Consider the following 26,018-nt stretch of genomic DNA (forward strand, 5'->3'; position numbering starts at 1 on the left):
GCTTCAGAAAAAGCAGCTGACAAAATCCAATACTCATTTTTGACAAAACAAACAAAAGAAGTCTCAGCAAACTAGGAAAAAGAGAAAACTTCATCAATCTGATAAAGGACATCTACAAGAAAATCACAGCTAACATCTCTAGTCCACTAAATTTACCATGTATTAATTTTAATTAAAATTTATCATGTGTATTTAATGAAACAAAGACTAAACTTAATCACTATCTTACCACTCATTAAAAAGGGCTTTTGACTACTTTAAATGCTGATCGTGTCATTGTATCTTCCCTATATATATTCTATCGTTACCCACTATTTTAGATCTTTCGTCTCTTAGTCCATAAATTAGAAATTATTATATTATTTTATACAAATAATATATCTGTATATTTACTATGACTTATGAGTGCTTACGACTTATCTACATGTTTATCAATTGTTCACTATTCGTTCTCGAATCTCAGACCTTCCTTCTGCGATTATTTTCTTTTTCCTTAAATGTATCCTTCAGAAGTTCCTTTTCTGAAATCTGCTGTCAGTGAACTCTGTTTGTTTATATAAAAACGCTTTTATTTTACCCTTGTTCTTAAAACGTCTGGGCACATAATTCGAGGCTACCAGCTCATTTCTCTGAGCACTTTGAAGGTATAATTCCCCTGTCTTCTAGTTTCCATTTCCATTATTGCTGCTCAGAAGTCTGCTCTCAATCTAAACATTGTTCCTTTGTAAATAATATGTCTTTTTCCTCTGGATTTGTTCCTTAAAATCTGGATTTTAAGATTTTTCTCTTTGTCTTCATGATTCTTCAATTTCACTACAATGTATCTTTGTGAGCACTTCCCTGCTTTTAACGTTTTTATTAAACTATAACATAAAAATAAAAAGTCGACAAATCATGAATGCATACCTTAATAAACTACTACGAAGTGAACAAACCAGCATAACCACCACCCAAATTATCCACCACCCAAATTAAAATATAATAATAATAATAAGGAACATTCTATTGCCCCAGAAGCCCCTTTATGACTCCATTACAACCTCAAAGGTAAACAACTATCCTAACTTCTAACACCGTAGATTAGATTTGTTGGGTTTTTTTGGTGGGGGGGGGGTTGTTGTGTGTGTGTGTAAGATTGTCACTGAGCTAAGATCTGTGCCAGTCTTCCTCTATTTTATGTGGGACGCTGCCTCAGCACGGCTTGACAAGATGTGCCAGGTTGATGCCTGGGATCCGAACCTGTGAACCTCGGGCCACTGAAGTGGAGTGGGTGAATTTAACCACTACAACACGAGGCCAGCCCCTAGATTTGTTGATTTTTGAAATGCATACACATGGAATCATACAGTATATTTTTCTTTGTGTCTAGCTTCTTTCACAGTGAGAGTCACCCATATCATTGCATGCAACAATCATTCATTCACCTTTAGTTTTAAGCGCAACATAGTTTTCCACTATATTAATATGCTAATACTTATTTGTCCATTTTACTGGTAGTGGACATTTAGATTTCTTGAATTTTTTTGCTTTTTCAAATAATGTTGCCGTGAACACTTCTGTACATGTCTTTTGCTGTAGATGTGTTTGTATTTCTGATGGTTTACTGATCTTGTGTGGTATATTTTGTGCTGCATCCATGGATTCATGTCTTGCATCAGTTCTGGAAAAATTTTCAGCCATTAGCAATACAAATCTTTTCTCTCTTCCAATTGCTCTATTTCCTCCTGCAGGACCCTGATTGGACATCAGTGAGAAGGTCTCACTGTACCCTCTGTATAGCTTAGCTTCTCTTTCCTGCTGTCTTGCTTGCTGTCTCTTTGTGCTACAGTCTCCATAATGTCTTCAAGTTGATCTTCCAGTTCATTAATTTTCTCTTACGGCATATTTAACCCACTATTGAGGGATTTTTTTCCAACAATTATATTCTTATTTCTAAATGTTTTACTTGGTTCTTTTATTAAAATCTGCTGGGTGATTCTCAGTAACCTCTTTTTTTTCTTTTCTTTCTTTCTTTCTTTCTTTTTTGGTGAGGAAGATTGGCCCTGAGATAACATGTTTTGCCAATCTTCCTTTTTGCTTGAGGAAGATTGTGCTTGAGCTAACATTCATGCCAGTCTTCCTTTATTTTGCATGTGGGATGCCGCCACAGCATGGCTTGATGAGCGGTGCCATGTCTGCAGCCAGGATCCAAACCTGCGAATCCCAGGCTGCTGAAGCAGAGTGTGCAAACTTAACCACATTGCCACTAGGCCAGCCTCATCAGTAGCCTCTTATTACTTGCTCATTTTTGTGATTTCATCTTTCATTTCTTAAACCTTTTTACACAATTCTTTTATATTCCATATCAGAGAGTTTTAGTATCTAAGGTCCTGGGTAGGGAGTGAGCCAATCACTTGTTTGTCTTTTCTGCTGACTCTCAGTTATGGCTGTTTGGTTCCTTGTTGGTTTGTTAACCTTTTATTACAAGCTCGTATTTGCTTGATTGTAATCTGTAGGAAACCTATGGATCCAACTGGACATGCTTTTTTCCAGAGAGGACTTACACTTTCTTCTGTAGGGAGTCAGGCTGTGATCCAACCCCAGAAAAACTTTATCCCCCTCTTAAAGACACAGGCCTAACATGGGAATTTCCATTCATGTCCTTCTTGCTGCTAGCCAGTGTAGACTCCTGACATGACCATTTCTCCTAGAGCACCTTTACCTGTCCAGTTTGCTTACTCTTTATGGCTCTCTCTTTCAGTTTCTGCTCACATTTGGGATGGATCAAGCTGACAAGCACAATCCTCGGAGATTTTTCTGACCACTTGCAATCTCATTCACACACTAAAGCATGGGTTTTACCCAAGATCTAGTCATTTAGCTATGGTAGGGTGCATCAGAGTCTCCATCAGAAGCTGAAATCCAAAATGTGCTTTCCAAAGGCATCCATATCATCTACATGTGAAGAAGGTCTAATGAGTTCAGTAAGAGATTTAATTGGCTTTTCAAACTCCATTTTCAAACTCTACAATTTCAAACTCTACAATTTCAAATTCTCATTTTCAAACTCTACAATTTCAAATTCTCATTAAAGCGCCTGCAGTCTGGAATGAACTTTAGATAAAATCTCAAATGTTGTTGTTTATTAAATATTCTGCTTTAAACATTTCAGCTAATGTCTTTAGTTCTCTCTTTTTTAAATGCCCCCTCAGAGTGATTTTTTTAAAACCTCCTATACACATTTCTTGAACTCTATCAGAAACTTCCTCCACTCTAGCTTTAACAATGTTAAAAGGTACATACATGAGAAAATAAAAAAGCTTGAGACAAGACCATCTATCCACTTCAAACACCAGTTGCAAAATGTTTGGGATTCAACTTACATTTTAGATAGATGTTTAAATATTTTATTTCATTTAATATTACTTTCTTTAAATGAAAGGATCCTGCTCTTGATAACATCATCTTCTGTATCTGGTTAGCAAGCTAAGAAGATGGGCCTACATAACTGCCCTCACATTTAGTGGTCATTACATAATCCCTTGACCCCCCTATCATTGGTATGCTCTCCATTTTCTTCTATAAATCCTGCCCCCAATTAGATTGAGTTATCTTAATAGATAGAGCCCTAGAGCAAAAATTGTGAGTCTGACGCCTGTTCATTAAACAACTCACTTTTGATTCAGACGGCAGCCTCTTACGTGGTCCCTCCGGAAAAATGAGACTATAGCGATACTATTCTATTTCTCAGGGGTGCTAGAAAGAGAAACAGAAAGGCCATATGAATGTTCTCTCTATAAATTCTGACCCATCGGAATCAAACCTTTCTCTTCAATAATTTGGTAGTCTTAAAGGAATATTTGCTTTAAGAAGACATACTAAACTTGGATATAAGAATCCACATGCACTCAAAAGATAAATTATAGGTTGGTGAGGTTGATTACTGATTTTTCAAAAATATGTGTGAAAGTAGATTTCCCCTTTAAACTTTAAAACATGACTGGAACTAAACCAAAATGAGGTTTATATATTAATTTGTGAACACGTGTTTGTTTTACCATACTTGTTGTATTTATCTCCTTGAAACCAGAGATCCTGTCTTATTCTTCTTTGTGCCCTACCCCTAGGATCAAGCATTGTGCCTTGCACAAAATAAGTCCTCAATAAATGCTGATTAAACACAAATAAACTGAACAGCACTTTAATTCATTATCTTTCTCTTCAAAATAAGTAGTAATGGCTTTATAGGGCTCCAATATAATCTTTATTAATTTATATTATGCATACACTTCAAATGAGTATGATATCAACTTTCTAAGGAAAATCCATCTACATGCTTTTGTCACACTGTGTGTGTTGGGGGGGGGGGGGGGGGCGGATAGACCACAGGGAGAAATGACCTTTCTACACATTAACTGCAATAACGTTTCTAGAAGGATGTCCCTCCTGCCACCTTTCCTTTCCTTTCCTCCCTCTCACTCTGGCTTCCCAAAGCAGGTTTAAAGAATCACTCACATCTACAGAGTTTCCCTTACCTGCCTGAACGCAGGCGTTGGTATGGATGCCAATGAGAAGGAAATGAAACACTGTCCAACACAACAATGGGATGCAAGAAATCTGAGCAAATTCCCACTGAATGTCTAGCAGGATGTGATTGGGAACCACAGCTTCATTCACATAAAAAGCACTCAACTTCAGAGAGTCACCTGGGACTCTCTCCCCTCCAACATACAACAAAAAGTTGCAACCATATTCCAACAAAAAATACCCTAATAGCACAGGAACCCTCAGAGACGCACAGCAGCCAAACAATGGAGGGCAGAGAGGCTGGAGCCCCCTTTGGAGGAGCTGTAACAGGGTAAGAGAGAACTTCGCTCCCTCCCCTAAAGACTGGGATTGCTGCCGAGGGAGGTTCCGTGAGGGAAGGAGTGGGGGAGGGGTTGCGCATCCGGAGGATCACCTAGGACTCCCTAGCGCCCTTGTAGCCTAGATGGAAGCCCTCTAATGAGGCGAAAGCTTTCCTGTGAGATGACCTCATCAAGCCAAGACCCCAGGAGACAAGGTAGCCAGAGCTGACTGGGTAAACCGGGTCTACACGCAAGAGAAAGTGTGTGTGTGTGTGTGTGTGTGTGTGTTGTGTCTGTCGTGTGCTCCCCCCCCACCGCTCCCCGCGACAGGCCAGGGCATCTCAGCTGAAGGCGGAGGGCCCAGAATATGTGGCTCTCGACCCCCTCTAGTGGCGACAGGCTGTAACTGCAACTAAATAATATCACAATGGGGAAGACCCATCCTTCTTCCAGCATCCATCAATTTATCAACTCTCCAGACCAGAGGGAAAACAAGCACCCAGAACTATGTCCTGAGGACTCAGAAATAAGTAAACTAAATTACAATGAATTCAGAATAGCTATTGTCAAAAAATTCAATGAGGTAAAAGAAAATATAGAGAAAAAATTCAACGAGTTCTGGAGCTACTTTACAAAAGAGGTTGAAACTATAAAGAAGAATCAATCAGAATTATTAGAGATGAAAAATACAATGGAAAAGATAAAACAAAATACAGATTCCCTGAATGCTCGTGTGGATACCAGAGAGGAGCAAATCAGCATAATAGAAGACAGACAGGTTGAATGGCTCCAGACAGAGGAGGGGAGAGAACTAAGACTAAAAAGAAATGAAGAAAATCTCCGAGAAATAGCTGACTCAGTGAGGAAATGCAACATTAGAATTACAGGTATCCCGAAAGGTGAAGAAAAGGAGAATGGAACAGAAAGCCTGCTCAAAGAAATGATGGCAGAGAACTTCCCAAATCTAGGGAATGAGAAAGAAATGTGTGCGGAGGAAGCTTTCAGATCTCCTAGATTTGTCAATGTAAAAAGACCTACTGCGAGGCATATGGTAGTAAAACTGGCAAAAATGAATGACAAAGAAAGAATACTCAGGGCAGCAAGGCAGAAGAAAATACCCTACAAAGGAACCCCTATCAGACTGTCAGCGGATTTCTTTGCAGAAACCTTACAAGCTAGGAGAGAATGGAATGACATATTCAAAACTTTAAAAAATAAAAATCTTCAGCCAAGAATACTCTATCCAGCAAAAATATCCTTCAGATATGAGGGAGAAATTAAATCTTTCCCAGACAAACAAAAGCTAAGGGACTTCGTAGCCTCAAGACCCCCCACAAGAAATCCTCAAGAAGGCCCTCATACCTGAAAAAAGAAAAAAAGAGAGAAAGGGATCACAAAACACAGAGTAAGGAGACAGCTAGAATCAGAATAAGATAGCAAATATTCAACTATAGCATTAGGATAAAGGGAAGGAAAACACCAAAAACAGAGTCAATCTTGTCACTTTAACCACAAACTCACAACACAAGTTGGAATAAGATATGCAAATAATAACTTAGGAGGGGAGGAGGAAAGGGATTGAATCAGTTTAGAGTAAGGAAATAAGAGGCCATCAGAAAATGGACTATGTTATGCACAAGATTCTGAATACAAACTTCAGGGTAGCAACTAAACTAAAAAGCAGAACAGAGACACAAAAAATAAATAAGGAAAAAGCTAAGAAACACAGCATAAGAAACTGCAGAAGTCAATGGGTAGACCAAAACACACAGGAGGAGAAACAAAGGAAATGCAGGAAAACTGGAAAAACAAGTGACAAAATGACAGCATTAAGCCCTCATACACCAATAATCACCCTCATGCCACAAATAGAAGACCCACAACTAAGAATATACAAGTGTGTACCGGGGGGCTTTGGGGAGAAAAAGGAAAAAAAAATTAAAAATTAAAAACTAAAAAAATAATAATCACCCTCAATGTAAACGGATTGAACTCTCCAATAAAAAGACACGGAGTGGCAAGATGGATTAAAGAACAAGATCGAACAATTTGTTGCCTCCAGGAAATCCACCTCAGCTCCAATGACAAATACAGGCTCAGAGTGAAGGGGTGGAAGACGATACTCCAAACTAATAGCAAACAAAAGAAAGCAGGTGTCATAATACTTATATCAGACAATGTAGATTTCAAGATAAGGCAGGTAAAGAGAGACAAAGAGGGGCAATATATAATGATCAAAGGGACACTTCATCAAGAAGAAATAACGCTTATAAATATCTATGCACCCAACACAGGAGCACCAAGATTCATAAAGCAACTATTAACAGACCTAAAAGAAGACATCAAAAATAATGCAATAATAGTAGGGGACCTCAACACTCCACTCACATCATTGGACAGATCATACAGACAGAAAATCAACAAGGAAACAGTAGAATTCATCACAATACAGGCATACCTTAACAAACAAGAAAAATCCCAAATAAGCAATCTCAAATTACACCTAACTGAATTAGAGAAAGAAGAACAAACAAAGCCCAAAGTTAGCAGGAGAGAAATAATAAAAATCAGAGCAGAAATAAATGCTATTGAAACAATAAAGGCAGTAGAATGGATCAATGAAACAAAAAGCTAGTTCTTCGAGAAGATAAATAAAACTGACAAACTCCTAGCCAGATTTACAAAGAAAGAGAGAAAGCTCAAATGAACAAAATCAGAAATGAAAGAGGAGAAATAACAACAGACTCCATAGAAATACAATGGATTATAAGAGAATACTACAAAAAACTATATGTCAACAAAATGGATAACCTAGAGGAAATGGAGAAATTCTTAGACTCTTACAATCTCCCAAAGCTAAGTCACGAAGAAGCAGACAATCTGAACAGACCAATCACAAGGAAAGAGATTGAAACAGCAATCAAAAGCATCCCAAAGAATAAAACCCCAGGACCAGATGGCTTTCCTGGGAAATTCTACCAAACTTTCAGAGAGGATTTAATACCTACCCTTCTCAAGCTATTCCAAAAAATCAGGGAGGATGGAACACTTCCTAACACATTCTATGAGGCCAACATCACTCTGATACCAAAGCCTCACAAGGACAGCACAAAAAAGGAGAACTACAGGCCAATATCACTGATGAATATAGATGCAAAAAGTCTCAACAAAATTTTGGCAACCTGAATTCAGCAATACATCAAAAGGATCACACATCATGATCAAGTGGGATTCACACCAGGGACACAGAGATGGCTCAACATCCGCAAATCAATCAATGTGATACACCACATCAACAAATTGAGGAATAAAAACCATATGATCATCTCAATAGATGCAGAGAAAGCATTTGACAAGATCCAACAGCCATTTATGATAAAAACTCTGAACAAAATGGGGATAGAAGGGAACTACCTCAACATAATAAAGGCCATATATGACAAGCCCACAGCCAACATCATACTCAATGGGCAAAAACTAAGCGCCATCCCCCTCAAAAACAGGAATGAGACAAGGATGCCCACTATCACCACTCTTATTCAACATAGTACTGGAGGTTTTGGCCAGAGCAATCAGGCAAGAAAAAGGAATAAAAGGAACCCAAATAGGGAGGGAAGAAGTGAAACTCTCACTGTTTGCAGACGACATGATCTTATATATAGAAAACCCCAAAGAATCCACTGGAAAACTTTTAGAAATAATCAACAACTACAACAAAGTTGCAGGGTATAAAATCAACTTACATAAATCAGTAGCATTTCTATACTCTAATAATGAGCTAACAGAAAAAGAACTCAAGAACACAATACCATTCACAATTGCAACAAAAAGAATAAAATACCTTGGAGTGAATTTAACTAAGGAAGTGAAAGACCTATACAATGAAAACTAAAAGACTTTCCTGAAAGAAACTGATGACAACATAAAGAGATAGAAAGACATTCCATGTACATGGATTGGAAGAATAAACATAGTTAAAATGTCCATACTGCCTAAAGCAATCTACAGATTCAATGCAATCCCCATCAGAATCCCAATGACATTCTTTACAGAATTAGAACAAAGAATCCTAAAATTCATATGGGGCAACAAAAGACCCCAAATTGCTAAAGCAATCCTGAGAAAAAAGAACAAAGCTGGAGGCATCACAATCCCTGACTTCAAAACATACTACAAAGCTACAGTAATCAAAACAGCATGGTACTGGTACAAAAACAGGTGCACAGATCAATGGAACAGAACTGAAAGCCCAGAAATAAAACCACACATCTATGGATGGCTAATCTTCAACAAAGGAGCTGAGGGCCTACAATGGAGAAAAGAAAGTCTCTTCAACAAATGGTGCTGGGAAAACTGGACAACCACATGTAAAAGAATGAAAATTGACCATTCTTTTTCACCATTCACAAAAACAAACTCAAAATGGATCAAAGACCTAAAGGTAAGACCTGAAACCACAAGGCTTCTAGAAGAAAATGTAGGCAGTACACTCTTTGACAGCAGTCTTAAAAGGATCTTTTCGGACACCACGTCTTCTCAGACAAGGGAAACAATAGAAAGAATAAACAAATGTGACTTCATCAGACTAAAGAGCTTCTTCAAGGCAAGGGAAAACAGGATTGAAACAAAAAAAACAAGCCACTAATTGGGAAAAAACATTTGCAAGTCATATATCTGACAAAGGGTTAATCTCCATATTACATATTACATATTACAATATTACATATTAATGTAAAGAACTCACACAACTCGACAACAAAAAATCAAACAACCTGATCAAAAAATGGGCAGGAGATATGAACAGACATTTCTCCACACAAGATATACGGATTGCCAATAGGCACACGAAAAGATGTTCGTCACCACTGATCTTCAGGGAAACGCAAATCAAAACTACACTAAGATATCACCTTACACCCATTAGAATGGCAAAAATAACCAAAACAAAAAGTAACAAATGTTGGAGAGGTTGTAGAGAAAAAGGAACCCTCATATACTGCTGGTGGGAATACAAACTGGTGCAGCCACTATGGAAAACAGTATAGAGATTTCTCAAAAAATTAAAATAGAGATACCATACGACCCAGCCATCCCACTGCTGGGTATCTATCCAAAGAACTCGAAGTCAGCAATTCCAAAAGTTCCATGCACCCCTATATTCATTGCAGCATTATTTACAACAGCCAAGATGTGGAAGCAACCTAAGTGCCCATCAACTGATAATTGGATAAAGACAATCTCTGTATGACTCCATTCACATGTGGAAGTTAAACATGTAGACAAAGAGAACAGAATAGTGGCTATTAGGGGAAAGGGAGAGTGGGGGGGGGGGCACCAAGGGTGAAGTGGTGCACCTACAACACGACTGACAAACAATAATGTACAACTGAAATTTCATATGATTGTAAACTATCATAATCTCAATAAAAATTTTTTTAAAGAAATGCTCAACTTCAGGCCCAAAATAAGCATTGGATTTAAAACAATAACAACAACAAGTAGTCAAGTAGAAAGCACATCAACTAAACAAGATAATGGTCCTGAAACCATGCACTCTATCACTGATCATCGTTTACCCAAAACCTGATAGCTACAGGTCACTGTGGATACAAGGCAGAAGGATCTTTCCCTACCCTTAAGGAGATTTGGAGAATTCAGTTAGGAGCATAAACTGATGGTCAGTAGCCAGGAAGATTGATTCATTCTGGGTGTGCATACTAATAAAAATGAAATAGGGTAGGTAAACACTTGAATTGATTCCCTACACACAAAAAAAATCAGAATATTTCACATAAAGATCAGAATTTTCAGTTTTTCTTAGAAAAATTCTGAGATGTGGCATCACTGAGTTCACATTTCCTCCCTGCAACAATATGAACAGGATCTGTCTCAATCAGCCAGTGTATGCTCCCTACTGCATCACACTCACCACTCCCACTGTCTTAGGCACCTTCCTCTTTGCTTACTTATATTATCTACTTGGCCCCTGAGCCATGGCTGCATGCAGAGGATGCGAACACTTCATTATAATAATTAATGCATAGTAGTACATGATAAATGATGTATAATTTTAAGTGATAAACGATGTATAATTTTCACACTTATGTATTTACTCCATGTAAAAACTATGCTAACAATGTTACATGCAAGGTCTCGTCTTCTCACAAGAGATAGGAACATCAATATCCCTGCTTTACACAGATGGAAAAACTGAAGTCTAAAGACATTAAATAATTTGGTCAAGATCACACTGCTTATTCATGATGGAGCTAAGACTTTAACTCAGGTATGTCCATTTGAGACTAGAATCAGAGTTATTTTCCACTAGTCCATACTGCTCATCAACGTGGGCTGGGTGGTCTGAAGAGGCTTCAGAAAGGAGGATGAATTTGAGCTGAACTGTTGCAGTATCTCCCTCCTGTGCTCCTTCACCTTTCACTTCGTAGCCCTCTGTTCATGGAGTAGCGTAGCTCTGAGTATCATCTGCTATGGAGTGGACAGAATCACCCTATTATGCTACAGGCATACTTCTTGTACAGTGAGAACAGTGTTATATTGCCTAGACATAAATCATGCCATGCTTTTAACAGAGACAGGATTTCCTCTGAAAGGCGGGATGTGCATGGTATCAACCATGAGAGTTGTCTGCCTATCAATTGCCTAGGGATTGAAGGTGTATCCTTCAGCCTGGAAAGCAGGACAGAACACATATGTGGGCTTGGGGGCTCCCTACTTGGTGGTGGGCCATAGGGGAAATGGACTTCTAGGACTTGGCTCTTCTATGTGGGGGCAGGGATGGGGAGGAGAAAATAAGAAGTTATCCTCTGTACAGGAAACAAGCCAAGAGCTGAGAAGCCGGAAAGCCTGGCAAGGTGCCTGCCAAAACTGTCCCAGTGCTTTGGGTACAGAACATCAAAAACTTTCTCAGACGGAGCATGGAACGGGTCAGGGCCTGGACCCCTGGGAGCTCAGCAGCTAGGGTAAGACCAAAGGGGAATGTGCACTTTGTGAGCCTAATTCCCTTTATGTTTCTTTTATTTTCTTGGTTTATTTGCTTTGTATTCCCTTAGGTTTGAGTCAAGTATTTTTAAAATTTCTACTAATTTCAGTTGAAACAAGTGAGAGGTATCATCTATACTTGAGCTAGAGTTTTCATAGGAAATAGGACTCCTCAGAGAGCACATGAAAGCAGATACTTTGAGAAAATATAGGGGGAGCAGTGTCAGGCCCTCTGCCCACCTGCAGAATCTCCTTCTCATGATAAAACCCTGCACATTCTTCATATTGTTTATATAGAAGAAATTTCAGTAGAATATTTTGTCTGGAGATAACCAAACAATGTGGAAGGAGGCAGAATGGCTGAAAAAGAAAAGGCACTGGTAGATGTAGGCAGAATCACTGAAAATCTTCCAGGACAAATACAGCAATTCCAAGTGGGAGCACTTTTAGAACCTTGTAAAGCCATTTAAATTGACACCTTATTTTTTTCTGCTCATCTTTTCCTTTGGGATATGTACGCATTTACATGTTAAGCAGTAGTCTGATAGCAAACAACTTCACGGTTATGAGCACAGTCTGACAAAGAGCAGCTGATAACATCCTTACATCATTTTATACATTGTCAAGGTTTGTAAATGTTTGTGTTCCGATGCAATAAAATTCTCATGTTTACACCAGTAAAAGGATAGTTATGTCTAGCCTCACATTGAAAACTCATGCCTTAAAAAATGCCTTAATTTTCTGCAAACAACTAAAATGCCTTTGAAATCTCCACAGCCCATTATGCAGTTGCAAGCTGCATGTTTTCTTCAAGACCTGCACAAAAACCACCACATGTGGAAAGCCCTGCTTGGACCAGTGCTCACAGGGATTCTCAACCCTAGAGGATGAGCCCAGATGATCACACGGAACCAATCCTTTTGCCAGGATTCTGAACATCACCCTTGAGAGACAGGCTGCAGTTTCCTACAAATCAGGTATTTGTTAGCCTGTGCCTGAGCACCTGTAGTCTCTTCTACATTGAAAAGCAATTGCTTCTATTATTAAAAACTATTCTTGGGGCCAGCCTGGTGGCGTAGCAGTAAAGTTCACACACTCTGCTTCAGAGGCCCTTCAGTGGCCCAGAGTTCGCCAGTTCAGATCCCAGGTGCACACCTACGCACTGCTTATCAAGCCATGCTGTGGCAGGTGTCCCCCACATAAAATAGAGGAAGATGGGCACAGAAGTTAGCTCAGGGCCAATCTTCCCCAGCAAAAAGAGGAGGACTGGCGGTGGATGTTAGCTCAGGGCTAATCTTCCTCAAAAAAAAAAAAAAAAAAAAACCTATTCTTAAGAAATAATTCATCTAACCAATAAGCTAAATTAGAAAACCATGTTTGATTACATGTCTATAATTATAATTGATTGTTAATGTGCTGTGTGTGATATCTATTCACCACTCTTTAGAATGTTTTCCACATTTTTGGATTTGTCACCATTTATTTTTTATAAACACAGTAGTCTCCCCTTGTCTGCAGGGAATATGTTCCAAGACCCCCAGTGGATGCTTGAAACCATGGATAGTACAGAATCTACATAGACTATGTTTTTTCCTATACATATACACCTATGATAAAGTTTAATTTATAAATTAAGCACAGTAAGTGATTAACAATTAATAATAAAATAGAACAATTATAACAATATACTGTAATAAAAGTTACCGTAGATCTTAGCAACCTCAGCATACGATTTTTTTTTCTTTCCTTATTAAGTCAAGAACTTTCACCTTTTCACTTGAAGTGCTTTATGGCTTCTTTTTGGCATATCCAAATTGCCGGCATCACTACTCTTACACTTTGGGGCCATTATTAAGTAAAATAAAAGTTACCTGAACACAAGGACTGCGATACTGCAACAGTGGATCTGATTAACACGGACAGCTAAGTGACGAAAGGGCAGGTAGCATATACAGTGTGGATCCTCTGGACAAAGAAGGGATGAGTAACGTCCCAGGCAGGACAGAGTGGGACAGCTCGTGACTTCCTCATGCTACTCAGAATACACACAGTTTAAAACTTATGAATTCTTTATTTCTGGAATTTTCCATTTAATATTTTCAGACTAGGGTTGACCACAGGTAATTAAAACTGTGGAAATTGAAACCAGAGATAAGGGGGGACTACTGTATCAACAGAAGGATGAGCATATATATGCATACAAATCTATACATACAAAGACTCTTTACACATACACACATAAGACTTACAAGCATCAATAACAACTGCTTTTTCTCTAAGCTTGGCTAAGCTCTCCCTCCTACCTCTGAGTCCTTTTTCTGTAATTTTTTTGTGATTCTTTCCCACCTTCTACCTTGCATTTCTGTTACTTGTGTATCTGTCTTACCTGTTCTACTAAAATTTATGCCAGATCTACTCTCATTTCTTATTATCTGAATCACCAAAGAAACGCTTGTTAAATGTACACATGAATGAATGACGGAAGGAACCAAACCACTGAAAATGTACAAAGCTAACTCCTTTTGTCATCATGAGCCACTACGTAAAATTTCTTGAGCTTACTAAGCAGTAGTTCTGATGCCGGGCAACAAACGCACAAAAAAATCAGACAGGAAGCGTCAACTCTAGAAGATTGTTGACTTAATTGCGATTATACCAACAAACGAATCCCCTATAAGAAGCATACCAGAAAACTTAGAGTGAATGTCAGTTATCTTTCTTCAAAAGCAGAATTTGTATGCAAAGCTCTTATAGTAATACATCATAATATTGATTTTAAATATTTTTGAAATACCACTGGCCACATGAACATTAGCAGTAAATATGTGAGGATCATTCTGAGTGTTGAATAACTTACTGTATGAGCTTACAGAGCATCTAGGTCTTAAGAAAAGAGATTTATCATAAATGCCAGAGAAAGTAGGACGATTTCAGGACAAGAAAACAAAATGACTTACTCTAAGAGGCAATCCTTAACTGAAATTACCAGCAATTCTGTGTTTCATAATCTGTCATGTAATACACTTGAAAATGAAGCAAGGATGAAAATGAGCAAAACAGGAAAAAACATGCTCATCCTTCCCTAACATATTAGGCAATAGTATTAGATTCATGTGTTCATGTTAATAGAGTTATAAAATTGTTATTTATTTATTAAATTCCCATTGTTCTTGCCAGAACAGGCATCATGGGCGGAGGGTGTCAGCATTTAATTCACCACTGAGATCAAACAAAGGGCATATTCCATTGAATATGATTTTCCTCATCTTCCCCACTTGTATATCATTTAAGTGGCTCTATTAATGAGGCAAAATTAACTCCAAGACATTTCCAAGAACAAAAGCCAAAACTTGTGTCCATTCTTGACATAATTAGAGAGAATGGACTTGACCTTATACTACAGTATCACAAGTGGCAGAATATGGTTCAAATCTCCCACAGTTTACTCAATCTTTAATACTGTATCCCACATAGCAGAACCGAAAGGCAAATCACATAACATTGGTTTCAAAAATATGGCCTCAAGATGAGATTCTGAATACTCTTTCTCATTCATCCATTCTAGCTGCTTTCTGAGTCAAAAAGTTACAGGAAAATTAAGAAAATAATAAGAAAATACTCTCTGAAAAAGAGTACATACTGGGAAGATTAAAAAAATTGATTTTGTGAATTAAAGTGCAGGTGAAGAGCAAACACTTCTTTCATAAAAGTAACATGAGCTCTTAAGTATCCTCAATGGAACTATTAAAGAAAAATATCTCTGAGATTTCTCCATAATGCCACTCAAAGAATGCATTTCCCAATTCATTTCCGATTGACCAATAAAAGAATGAAACAAAGCATCTTGACTTCAGTACCACCTATGAGGCCACCACAGTGCCAAAACTAGCATGCAGTCATCTGAATGAAGGCATACTTTTCAAACATGGCTTTCTCCTGCAATTCCTGTGTATCAGTAGAGAGAATCGTACGACAGAGACAGAACTGAGAATTCCAGATAAGAAAGGAGAGATAACACCACCTTCTCTTCAGCAGAGGAAATTAAGAGGTGCTGCAAATATATATTGAAATGCTGTCAAAGGACTGGAGGAAACATCCATGAAATTAAATACACACACATGCATGCAAGCACACACACAAACATACACAAACACACTCATGAAAGCAAGAAAATGGGTGTCACTGAAATAGATTAAACAACAAATGACAGAATAATGACAGCTTTCTGCCCCATGTGTGCTGCCTGGGTGGGAAAAGATGTCAAAATGCAATCTTTTAAAACTTAAATATAAGGATAGCCAAACGATCTTCGAAAAACAAGGAAAAAACTGTCAGATAAGAAAAACTGAAGTTAAATGATATATTTGGTCTTATTTTTTAAAAATCAAGATATTAAAGAAAAAGTAAACATGACTTTTCTGGTGGATATTAAGATCAAAGATCTCCTTATGTGTTAAAAAATGTAATATGTTATATGTTTAGATATAACATACATTATTATATGTTTAAAAAAAGGTAATTCTCCAGCAAGTCAGTTAGTATGAGTTTGTTCCATAAAGCCAGTAATAAATGGGCCTTTTGAAACAGATGAGGAAATGGGAATTGTGTGGGATGACGGCACTGGATTATACAGCCCCAACACTCAGTCTATTATGCCTACAGAAAGACATTAAATAGGAGCATTCAGATCAAGAATTCACCTTCTCCAGACCAGGGACACTGGTAGTTCTTCTTTTCTTACATAAGAGACATAAGGTAACCCAGAGTCATCTTGGGAGAGTCCAAGCAAATTCACTGTGTTCCCAAGACTGTCTGTTCAGCACCATGGTGAGCACCAAGTGGTTTCCCATTTCCCACTAGCTGGAAGGCCCAGACATTAACTTCCAAACGTTAAGGGAGGAAGTGTGTGACAAAGGATTATCAAAACCTTAATCATAAGATCTGAGAAAACTGTTTTTGTATTCATCTCTCACATGTCCTTAGAAACATAGTACCTCATACAAATAGACTCATAATAGATTTTTTTTCTGAATATTGAATTGTTAAAGCAATAATCTTCCACTCTACAAAATTATGTTACAATCTTATGGCACAGATGAATTTCCATCTTCCATGAGAATATAGGAAAGGCTCAAATAAGTTTAATTTATTTAGAGCAATCAGACAGCCTCAAGTTGGATGTCTAAAATACAGAAAGCACAACTTCTCTAAGTAAGAAACATTGCAAGTCCTAGTCTATTTGATATTAGTATTAAAAAAAATTTTTTTTGGAGGAAGATTAGCCCTGAGCTAACATCCACCGCCAATCCTCCCCTTTTTGCTGAGGGAGAGTGGCCCTGAGCTAACATCTGTGCCCACCTTCCTCTATTTTATATGTGGGATGCCTGCCACAGCATGGCTTGATGAGCAGCGGGTAGGTCTGCACCTGGGATCCGAACCAGCGAATCCCCGGGCCGCTGAAGTGGAGGACACGAAATTAACCACCGTGCCACTGGGCCGGCCCCTTTAGTATTAAAATATTTTAAAGATAGTTAACCCAAGTGAAAAAATTCCAGGTAAGTTTTCATAAGAAATCAGAAATTTTGAGTTGCCATTTTGGAGCAGAGAAAGACATTAATATTCAACAAAAAAAAGGATTTCATTCTATACAGAGATCATGTCCAAAAATTAGATTCTGCAGTTATACATAAGTAATTTGCCATTGTCCTATTTTGAGTAAAAAATCAGAACAGTTTTGTCATGTTTATATTTCAAAGACGCTGATATACAGCCCTCATAGAGTTATGTCTGAGATAAGTATAATGCATTTTTTATCGTCCTGAAAACATTTACTCCCTAAAAAAAAAATACAGAGAAGTAAAGTGTATCAGGCAACGTGACAGATAAATCATTATCCCTTCAAAAATGGAACTGCGTTTCTGCTGACAAGGTGAAAGGCTCACTGAAACACACACAGGCGGCACGCATTTAGAGAGGCAGGCTTCCTTCGGCCACTGAGAAACGTAAAACACACCACAACTTCTCCCACTCCAGCCACGAACATCCCTCAGGTGGATGTTCCAGAGCCAGAGCACGTCTGCCTCCAGTGCCAGCTGGAGAAGTCCTCAGAAGCACACCCGCTGTTAGGTGTTGAACTGCATCCCCCCAAAAATATGTTCCAGTCCTGACCTGCAGTTCTTGTGAACGTGACCTTACTTGGAAATAGGGTATTGGCAGATATAACTGAGTTAAGATGAGGTTATGGGGGCGAGTCCTAGTCCAATGGCCGGTGTCCTTCCAAGACAAGGGAAATTTGGGTACAGAGGGAAGACAGCCCCGCGAAGATGGAGGCAGAGGGTACAGTGACACTGCCACAAGCCAAGAAACGTCTGAAGCCACCAGAAGCTGGAAGAGGCAAGAGACATGCCCCACCCGAGGCTTTGGAGAGAGTACCGCTCTGCCTACACCTTGATTTCAGATTCTAGGCTCCAAAACTGCAAGAGAATAAACTTCTGTGGTTTTAAGCTACCCAGTTTGTGGTCCCTTGTTATGGCAGCCCTAGCAAACTAACACAGTCCCTTAGTCATCTTGTAGAGATGCAATGGAAGAGACAAGACGGGGTGGCAAGTAGATACAATTTTTAGGCTCGTTTGGGCCGTTAATTATCCCTAAAGGATAAACAGTCAGAGATTTCCACAAAGGTTCTTGCTCCTTGGGTGGGTGGTGTCTAATAAGAGCAGGTCTCTTGCCTGGATCCCATTGAGAAAAATACCCCATTCTCGGGAGAAGCGCTCCTGTCTCCTAGTGGGAAGGAATATATTAAAATAATATGTAAGGAGTTTAATAATATAGTTAACTAAATACATATCGTAAACTGGAAAATCATGTCATTTGTCAACACATCAGAGAGATTAAAACTTGAAAGGGAGATACCTTGACATAGGGCAACCCACTGCTCTAGGTAAGAATAAATTACCTTCCTCTGCGTATAATCCTATGGTAGAATTAAAACGCTTCACCCAGTCAAAGCCTCAGGCTGCTCTTATCTTCCTGAGCAAGGGGGAAAAACATGCACTGAAAATGGAAGCCTCCAATTACATCCAGGAATCGAGTAGGTTTATCCGTTTAAATAAGTGTAGTCGCTGCGGCTTTCAGAGGATTAGATGCACCAGCATGAAACTGTACCATTATCAACATATACTAATTAAACATAAATTGCACTCCCTGGTATTTAAAAGAAAAAGTGTGCTCATTCAAAATCTTGCCTTAAGCCCAACAACGTAGCAGAAAGAATATTTTTAAACCAAAAATGTCTTTCATAAGGCTTGACGAGGATCATAAGTTAGATCAAAAACTGACAATATATTCTCAAAAAGAAGCTGCAATTGAATTCTGAAGAAGAAAAGAACTAAAACTTTAGGACATCTTAGACAAATTAGGAAAATTCTCACATATTTCAATACAACTGCCATCATCTACTAAATTTAGAAAATTATTGCAGCTTCACAAGTATGGATTATTCACAAGTATAATTTTTTTCTATGATTTAATGAGCCCTGCCGGGTAAAGCTGTCATCCCTAACTCAGGTTAATTTGGGGAAACCCGCTTTTTCCAGATAGACTCAAGGAGAGCAGACAGCTAATATGAGACACTAAACTCAGAATCACATGGTTTTTATCTTAAGGTGAAATGCACGACCTGTTAGCCCCCGAGCTCGCTCTGATCCATTTCTTAAACCAGCATTCCATTGTGGAATCCTCTACACACTCCCAAAATGTCATGTTTCTCCATCAAAAAGCTACCGGTGTCACCTTGACAGTCCACAATGTCTGCTGTAAACCTGCTGAACCACCCTTCCCTGCTGTAGAGTAGACAAAATATAAACTAACAGCACATGCTGTGTCTTTACCGCATCAAACACATGGCTAATTCAGTGCCCCAAAGCTGACCTGTCTTCCCGATTAGTCTAAGAAACCCTACACTACAAAGCTCTGGACATTTTGCACCTCCAGCCAGGAGCCATTCACATGCCAAAATGCTGATTCATTAAACGACCTTTCGTCATATTTCCAGCCTTCCTGTTTGCGGATCTGCAGCTGTGCCCCAAGCATCTTTTTCATGCTCAAAGCCAATGTCTTAGAAAATACAATTTGGCATGAATTTCTCGGACTTAATAGGTGAGGAGACTGCCTATCTCCAAACAGTGGAGCATCCTAACCCAGAGATGTTACTAAAAGAGAATAACCCAGTATTCATAACCAGAGCAGTGTTAGCAAACTACAATCCACATTAAAATTTCTATCCAAGAAAATCTGGTGGGGAGACTCAAGTTTTCTGCTTAAGCCTAATTCTCAGTCCAGCTTGCACAATAAACTCATCTAAAGCACTCTTTAAAAATGTTGAGGGGCCGGCCTGGTGGTGCAGCGGTTAAATTCGCACGTTCCGCTTCTCAGCAGCCCAGGGTTTGCTGGTTTGGATCCCTGGTGCGGACATGGCACCACTTGGCAAGCCATGCTGTGGTAGGTGTCCCACATATAAAGTAGAGGAAGATGGGCACGGATGTTAGCTCAGGGCCAGTCTTCCTCAGCAAAAAGAGGAGGATTAGCAGCAGATGTTAGCTCAGGCCTAATCTTCCTCAAAAAAAAAAAAAAAAAAACACCTTGAGAGGCCAGCCCCATGGCCAAGTGGTTAAGTTTGTGCATTCCGCTTCGGTGGCCCAGGGTTTCCCGGTTCGGATCCTGGGCACAGACATGGCTCCACTCATCAAGCCATGCTGAGGCAGCGCCCCACATGCCACAACTAGAAGGACCCACAACTAAAAAAAATATACACCTATGTACCGGGGGGCTTTGGGGAGAAAAAGAAAAAATAAAATCTTTAAAAAAAAAAAAAAGTAAACACTTAAAAAAAAAATGTTGATGTCACATCCCATCCCAGGCCAACTGAATTGGAATCCCTGGAGAAGGACCCAAGCATAGGGTTCTTTAAAAGCTCCCCGAGGTGATTCTAATGTTCAACTGTAGATGAGAACCACTGACCTAGACAGGGGTCAGCAAGCCCTTTGGGTAAAGGGCCATACTGTCAATATTTCAGGCTTTGTGGGCATTGAGTCTCTGTCACTACTCAGTTCTGCTGCTCTGGCTCAACTGTAGCACAGACAATATGAACAAGCGCAGCTATGTTCCAACCCAGCTTTATTCAGGAACGCTGAAATTTGAATTGTATATAACTTTAACCTGTCACAAAATATTATTTTTCTTTTGATTTTTTTTCAATAATTTAAAAATGTAAAGACCATTCTTCGTTTGCAGGCCACACAAAAACAGATGGCAGGCGAGATACAGCCAGGCCATAGTTCACTGACCCCTCATCAACACTGCAGATGGAACATGCTTCTCCTTAATCTTTCCTCAAAAACAACATTTGCTCAGGGACTCACTCAATTAGCCCCAGAAAAGATCCCCTTCAAAGGATGGATACCTTCAGATTCGAGTTGGTCCAGGCCATATAAGGCTGTGGTATTAACACGGCTAACAGATGGAACAACGGTTCTTCTCTCAGAGGACGCCTCAGAATCAGGAAGCGCTGGGGAAATGCTGGGTGGCTCCTCCAATATTCCAGGGGGCATCACTGGAGAGCCCAAAACCGGTGTGAACAACTCCTCATTTGGCTTTGTGACTGTGTCTATTAGGTCTGCCAAACACAAGAGACAGGACTTGACCCAAAGATGATTATTATGGGAAATGTATACATATGCTTTTACTTTTTAAGGAAGAAATGATTAATGAAACCAATATCTTATATACTGTAATTCTGGCACTCAGACCAGCTCCCCATTCCCATATTGCATCAATCCAGCTACCCAAGGCAAACATTTTATCGTCAGGGAAAATACATTGTCTCAAATCAGAACTTTGTTTTTAAATTTTAATCTCCCATTTATTATACCGACAATATTATGGATTTTGCAAGATTTTATATAATTTACTACCAAAGGTAGAAAATTTAACAATAATGTATTTAAAAATATGCCAAAAACTACCCTCAAAAATCAAGTCAAAGAGTAAGAGCTGGAGCTGGTGACAAGGCCAGCTGCCTCCCTCATCTATTCCTATCAACCCAGAAAGATCCACCCCCACAGCACTGAGTGCAATTCCCTCCCTTACAGACCTTCCACAGAAGGAGGAACTTGGAAAGACAGAGGTGTCGCTGTAGTTGAAACCACAGTGGCCAGAGGCTCCCATCTTCTCGACAGCTGAGTGACACCAGCAACATGAGACACAGCAGAGGGGGCCTCTTCCTCCTCAGCCTCACCGTCTCCTCTGGTAGCCTCGAGGGTAGAAACCTGCTGCTCTGGTGTCACCAATGGTAAAGTGGCTTCTGCTTCTTGAACAGCTGTTGTCATCTCTTGAGTGATGACATCTCAAAGAGGGAAAACAACATTTTAAAATAGAACAAATCCCTATTTCTTAAAAAGTCACTAGATAATTAATAAATTGACAAAAAAAACAGATAGCTATTTCAGGGATAAACAAATATTTTCAGTACAGCATGGTGACTATAGTTAATACTATATTGCATATTTGAAAGTTGCTGAAAGAACGGATCTTGAAAGTTCTCATTACAAACAAAAAAAATGTATAACTATGTGTGGCCTTGACGTTAACTAGACTCATGGTGCTGATTATTTTGCTATGTACACATATATCCAGGCATTATGTTGTACCCCTGAAACTAACAGAACGTTGCATGTCAACTGCACTTCAATACAAAAAAAATGTTTTCAGCTGCTTTCAGGAGTGGTGAATCAATCTAAGATAGAGATAAAGAAGTCAATATAAAAAGCCTAAAATAAAATCCAAAACGAAGTAGAAAGATCAAGAGCTGAGTTCCCTTTTAAGTACATTTGAATATCAACATAATCAGTCTGTTAAGAAACAAATTATACAGAACTAAATTACACTGAAAAATTCTCAGAAGCATTTGTACATATTAATTTTCACATTTGCATTTCTGAGAGAAAAGGGAAGTTAGCATTTTAAAGAACTAATATTTACAATAACTAATGTTTACTGAGCTTCTATTACACGCCATACATACACACTGCTAAGTGCGTGGTAGGCTTGATCTCATTTTATCCTCCCCTTCATACTAAGGGGAGATAGGTACTAATATCATTCTATGGGAGCTGTATATCATAGTTTCAAGAATGCAGGCTCTAGAGCCAATTTGCCTGGGTCTGAATTCTGACTCAGCCACTTACTAGCTGTGTGACCTTAAACAAGTTACTTAATATCTCTGGGCCATGAGATTCCTCAGCTGTAAAATGGAAATAATAATAGTATCTATCTCACAGAGTCAGTACAACCATTGAATCAGGTAACACATGTAAAACACTTTGTACACGCCCAGTACTTTGTAAGTATTCAATAAATATCAGCTATTATTACCCCATTTTACAGAATAACTTAGGTTTAGGAAAGCTAAGGAAACTGCCTAAGGTTACACGGTTAGTGCTCTTAACCACTGTGCTAACTATGCCCGTCAAAGGATGGATGGATAAAGAGGATGTAATATATATTTATGCAGTGGAATATTATTCAGCCATGAAAAGAAGGAAATCTTACTGTTGCCCAAGGAACAACTTGGAGTGGCCTCAGTAAAAGATTTATATTTGCTTTTAGATCATGAAAGAAAATGAAATAGACCTGTGGGGTGTGATGTTATCCATCACAGGTCCACTTTCTTTACAACATTATAATCCCCTCAAATACATTATTAAAGACTATTTACAAGGATCAATAATTGCTCCCATCTTAGGGAGGGGACTGCTGGAAATTTCAAATTCTAAGCCACTGTTAAAACTTAATTTGTAGAAGACCCTATTATCTCTCTTCTTTTAAATACTAATTCTAGATACATAGCATATTATCAAGGCCAGTAAGTTATACAACGAAAAATAACATTCTAAGCATAGCTGAAAAGGTTTTCTCAAAGGTTTACTAATGACATCATGTACTTCAATTACTTGAAAATATTTTTCCTTGGAAACAATTCATTTGCTTTAAAATAGTGTTTGTACATTTTTCAGTATAAGCAGTCCCTTTTCTTGGTCCCCATTCAATTTGGACTATTTTTCTCTTTTGAATTGAAGAGACTTTTACATCTGATGGACTGATACATTAGTTACGGACAATGGAGTTAGGGTAAGGCTCACACATGGCTTCATATTTGTTCTTTGTACTACTGTTTACATTTTTTCTTTCTCCAGTAAGATTGTAAATCTCGAGAGCCAGGATTCATTGCCCTTTTTGTATCTCCAGCACCCGGGACAATGCTCTACTTGCCATAAAAAAGATAATATATACTTTTATCATTTTAAGCAGTATGTATTCTCCATCTTGTCCTCATTTTTGAAAGCATAATGAACACTTTTGAGAACAAATATGTAAAAATAAATATACAGTCTATGGTCATAGTTTCATGAAACGGCAAGAAACATCAAAATGGCATAGTACTCTGAATAAGTGACTGCTGTTAAAGAAAGAAGAGTGAGAACTAGAAATAGTAATGGGAATTTTAAAATAACATTCAAAATTTCTCCACATCTCCCATTCTTCCTACTTCCTTTAGAGAAAAAAATGATAATAATTATAAGGTTACTTTTAAAACCTGATCTCGAACCGAACCAGCTAAAGAAGCTGAATCAGAGAACTGACTATAATCAGGATGTTTATTTGGTCATAATACCCAGAACACCAAGAAATCACTGCAGATCCTGAGGAAGATAAAGGCCAAGTATTCCCTGGGCCCTAAAATGATTGGCATTTGAGTTGTTTACTTCTGAAAAAATATTTATAATCACCAGAAAATGGGTAGGAAAGCTTTTTGGCCATTTTCTAACCACTGTTGTCAATAATCTTAATTTTTTACATTCTTTTTTTTCTTTTTAAGATTGCCACCTGAGCTAACATCTTTTGCCTATCTTCTTTTTTTTCTTCTCCCCAAGCCCCCAAGAACATAGCTGTACATTCTAGTTGTAGGTCCTTCTGGTTGTGCTATGCGGGGTGCTGCCCCAGCATGGCCTGATGAGCGGTGCCACGTCTGTGCCCAGGATCCAAACAGGTAAAACCCTGGGCCGCCAAAGTGGAGCATGCGAATTTAACCGCTCAGCCACGGGGCTGGCCCCTTCACATTCTTTTTAACTCTATAGGACAAAAACAATTAAAGCAAAATCAATTATTCGACTGCTCTTCTCTCTACAAAGAACATTTCAAAGCTTTTTGATGAATTTGGACAATGCAAGCAGTCAAACTGGACAATTCCAGTCTGAATGGTTCTCTCTCCTCATTTACTTATGCATTGAACCAGTACTTATTGAACACACACTATGTGCCAGATATTGTGCTATGCCCTGAGAATAAAAAGAAGTTGCCTGGGGCTGGCCCAGTGGCACAGCAGTTAAGTGCACACATTCCACTTCGGCAGCCCAGGGTTTGCCAGCTCAGATCCCTGGTGCGGACACGGCACTGCTTATCAAGCCATACTGTGGCAGGTGTCCCACGTATAAAGTAGAGGAAGATGGGCACAGATGTTAGCTCAGGGCCAGTCTTCCTCAGCAAAAAGAGGACAAATGGCAGCAGATGTTAGCTCAGGGCTAATCTTCCTCAAAAACAAAAAAAAAAGAAGTTGCCTGTTAGAAGACTGTAGTTAAGTGAGGCAATTATGACTAAGTAAGGAGCATATTCAATACTCAAAACAATAGTCAGACTATTAACAAATTCATTTTACTTTTTAAGCTCTATTAATCTACTACATAAGCAGGAGGGACTCAATTGTGCAATGAATAATCTGGAACTACAGGAATTAGTGCTCCAGGAAAATCTTAACGTGTTAGGGAGAACTCAAGTAAACTTCATGTTCAGTCATATCTAATGACTTCACGATCACGTAGATCCAAACATCTTAATAGAATTTAAAAACCAACTTACAAAACATTTTCTGAAAGCTTCTATGAAAACTTACAGTATACTAGGTCTTTCAGCCTTTAAAAAAATGAATTGGACATGTAAAATTCAACCTTTCATCATTTTAATTCAATCTCAATAACACTTTATAAAACATGTTACTAATTTGATGTTTTCCATTAATTAGGCTACTTAGCTGAAGTAACAAGTGTACTTATTCCAAAACAATTTGGAAGGGGCATATGC

The 26,018-nt window shown here is 38.7% G+C and overlaps 1 protein-coding gene across 3 annotated transcripts in view; it reads right to left on the reverse strand.

Annotated features, from left to right (window-relative positions):
* ARMH4 (armadillo like helical domain containing 4) overlaps positions 1-26,018 on the reverse strand; it is a 166,000-nt gene that overhangs the window by 85,557 nt on the left and 54,425 nt on the right. For all 3 annotated transcript variants that reach the window (XM_070249808.1, XM_070249809.1, XM_005605207.4), the window contains 2 exons: positions 21,976-22,227; positions 21,286-21,498 (listed from right to left, as the gene is read on the reverse strand). In XM_070249808.1, the coding sequence (XP_070105909.1) occupies positions 21,286-21,498; positions 21,976-22,227 (465 nt within the window). The remainder of the gene's footprint in view (positions 1-21,285; positions 21,499-21,975; positions 22,228-26,018) is intronic.

Source organism: Equus caballus, chromosome 24 (assembly GCF_041296265.1).
Source record: "Equus caballus isolate H_3958 breed thoroughbred chromosome 24, TB-T2T, whole genome shotgun sequence".
Classification (NCBI taxonomy): Eukaryota; Metazoa; Chordata; class Mammalia; order Perissodactyla; family Equidae; genus Equus; species Equus caballus.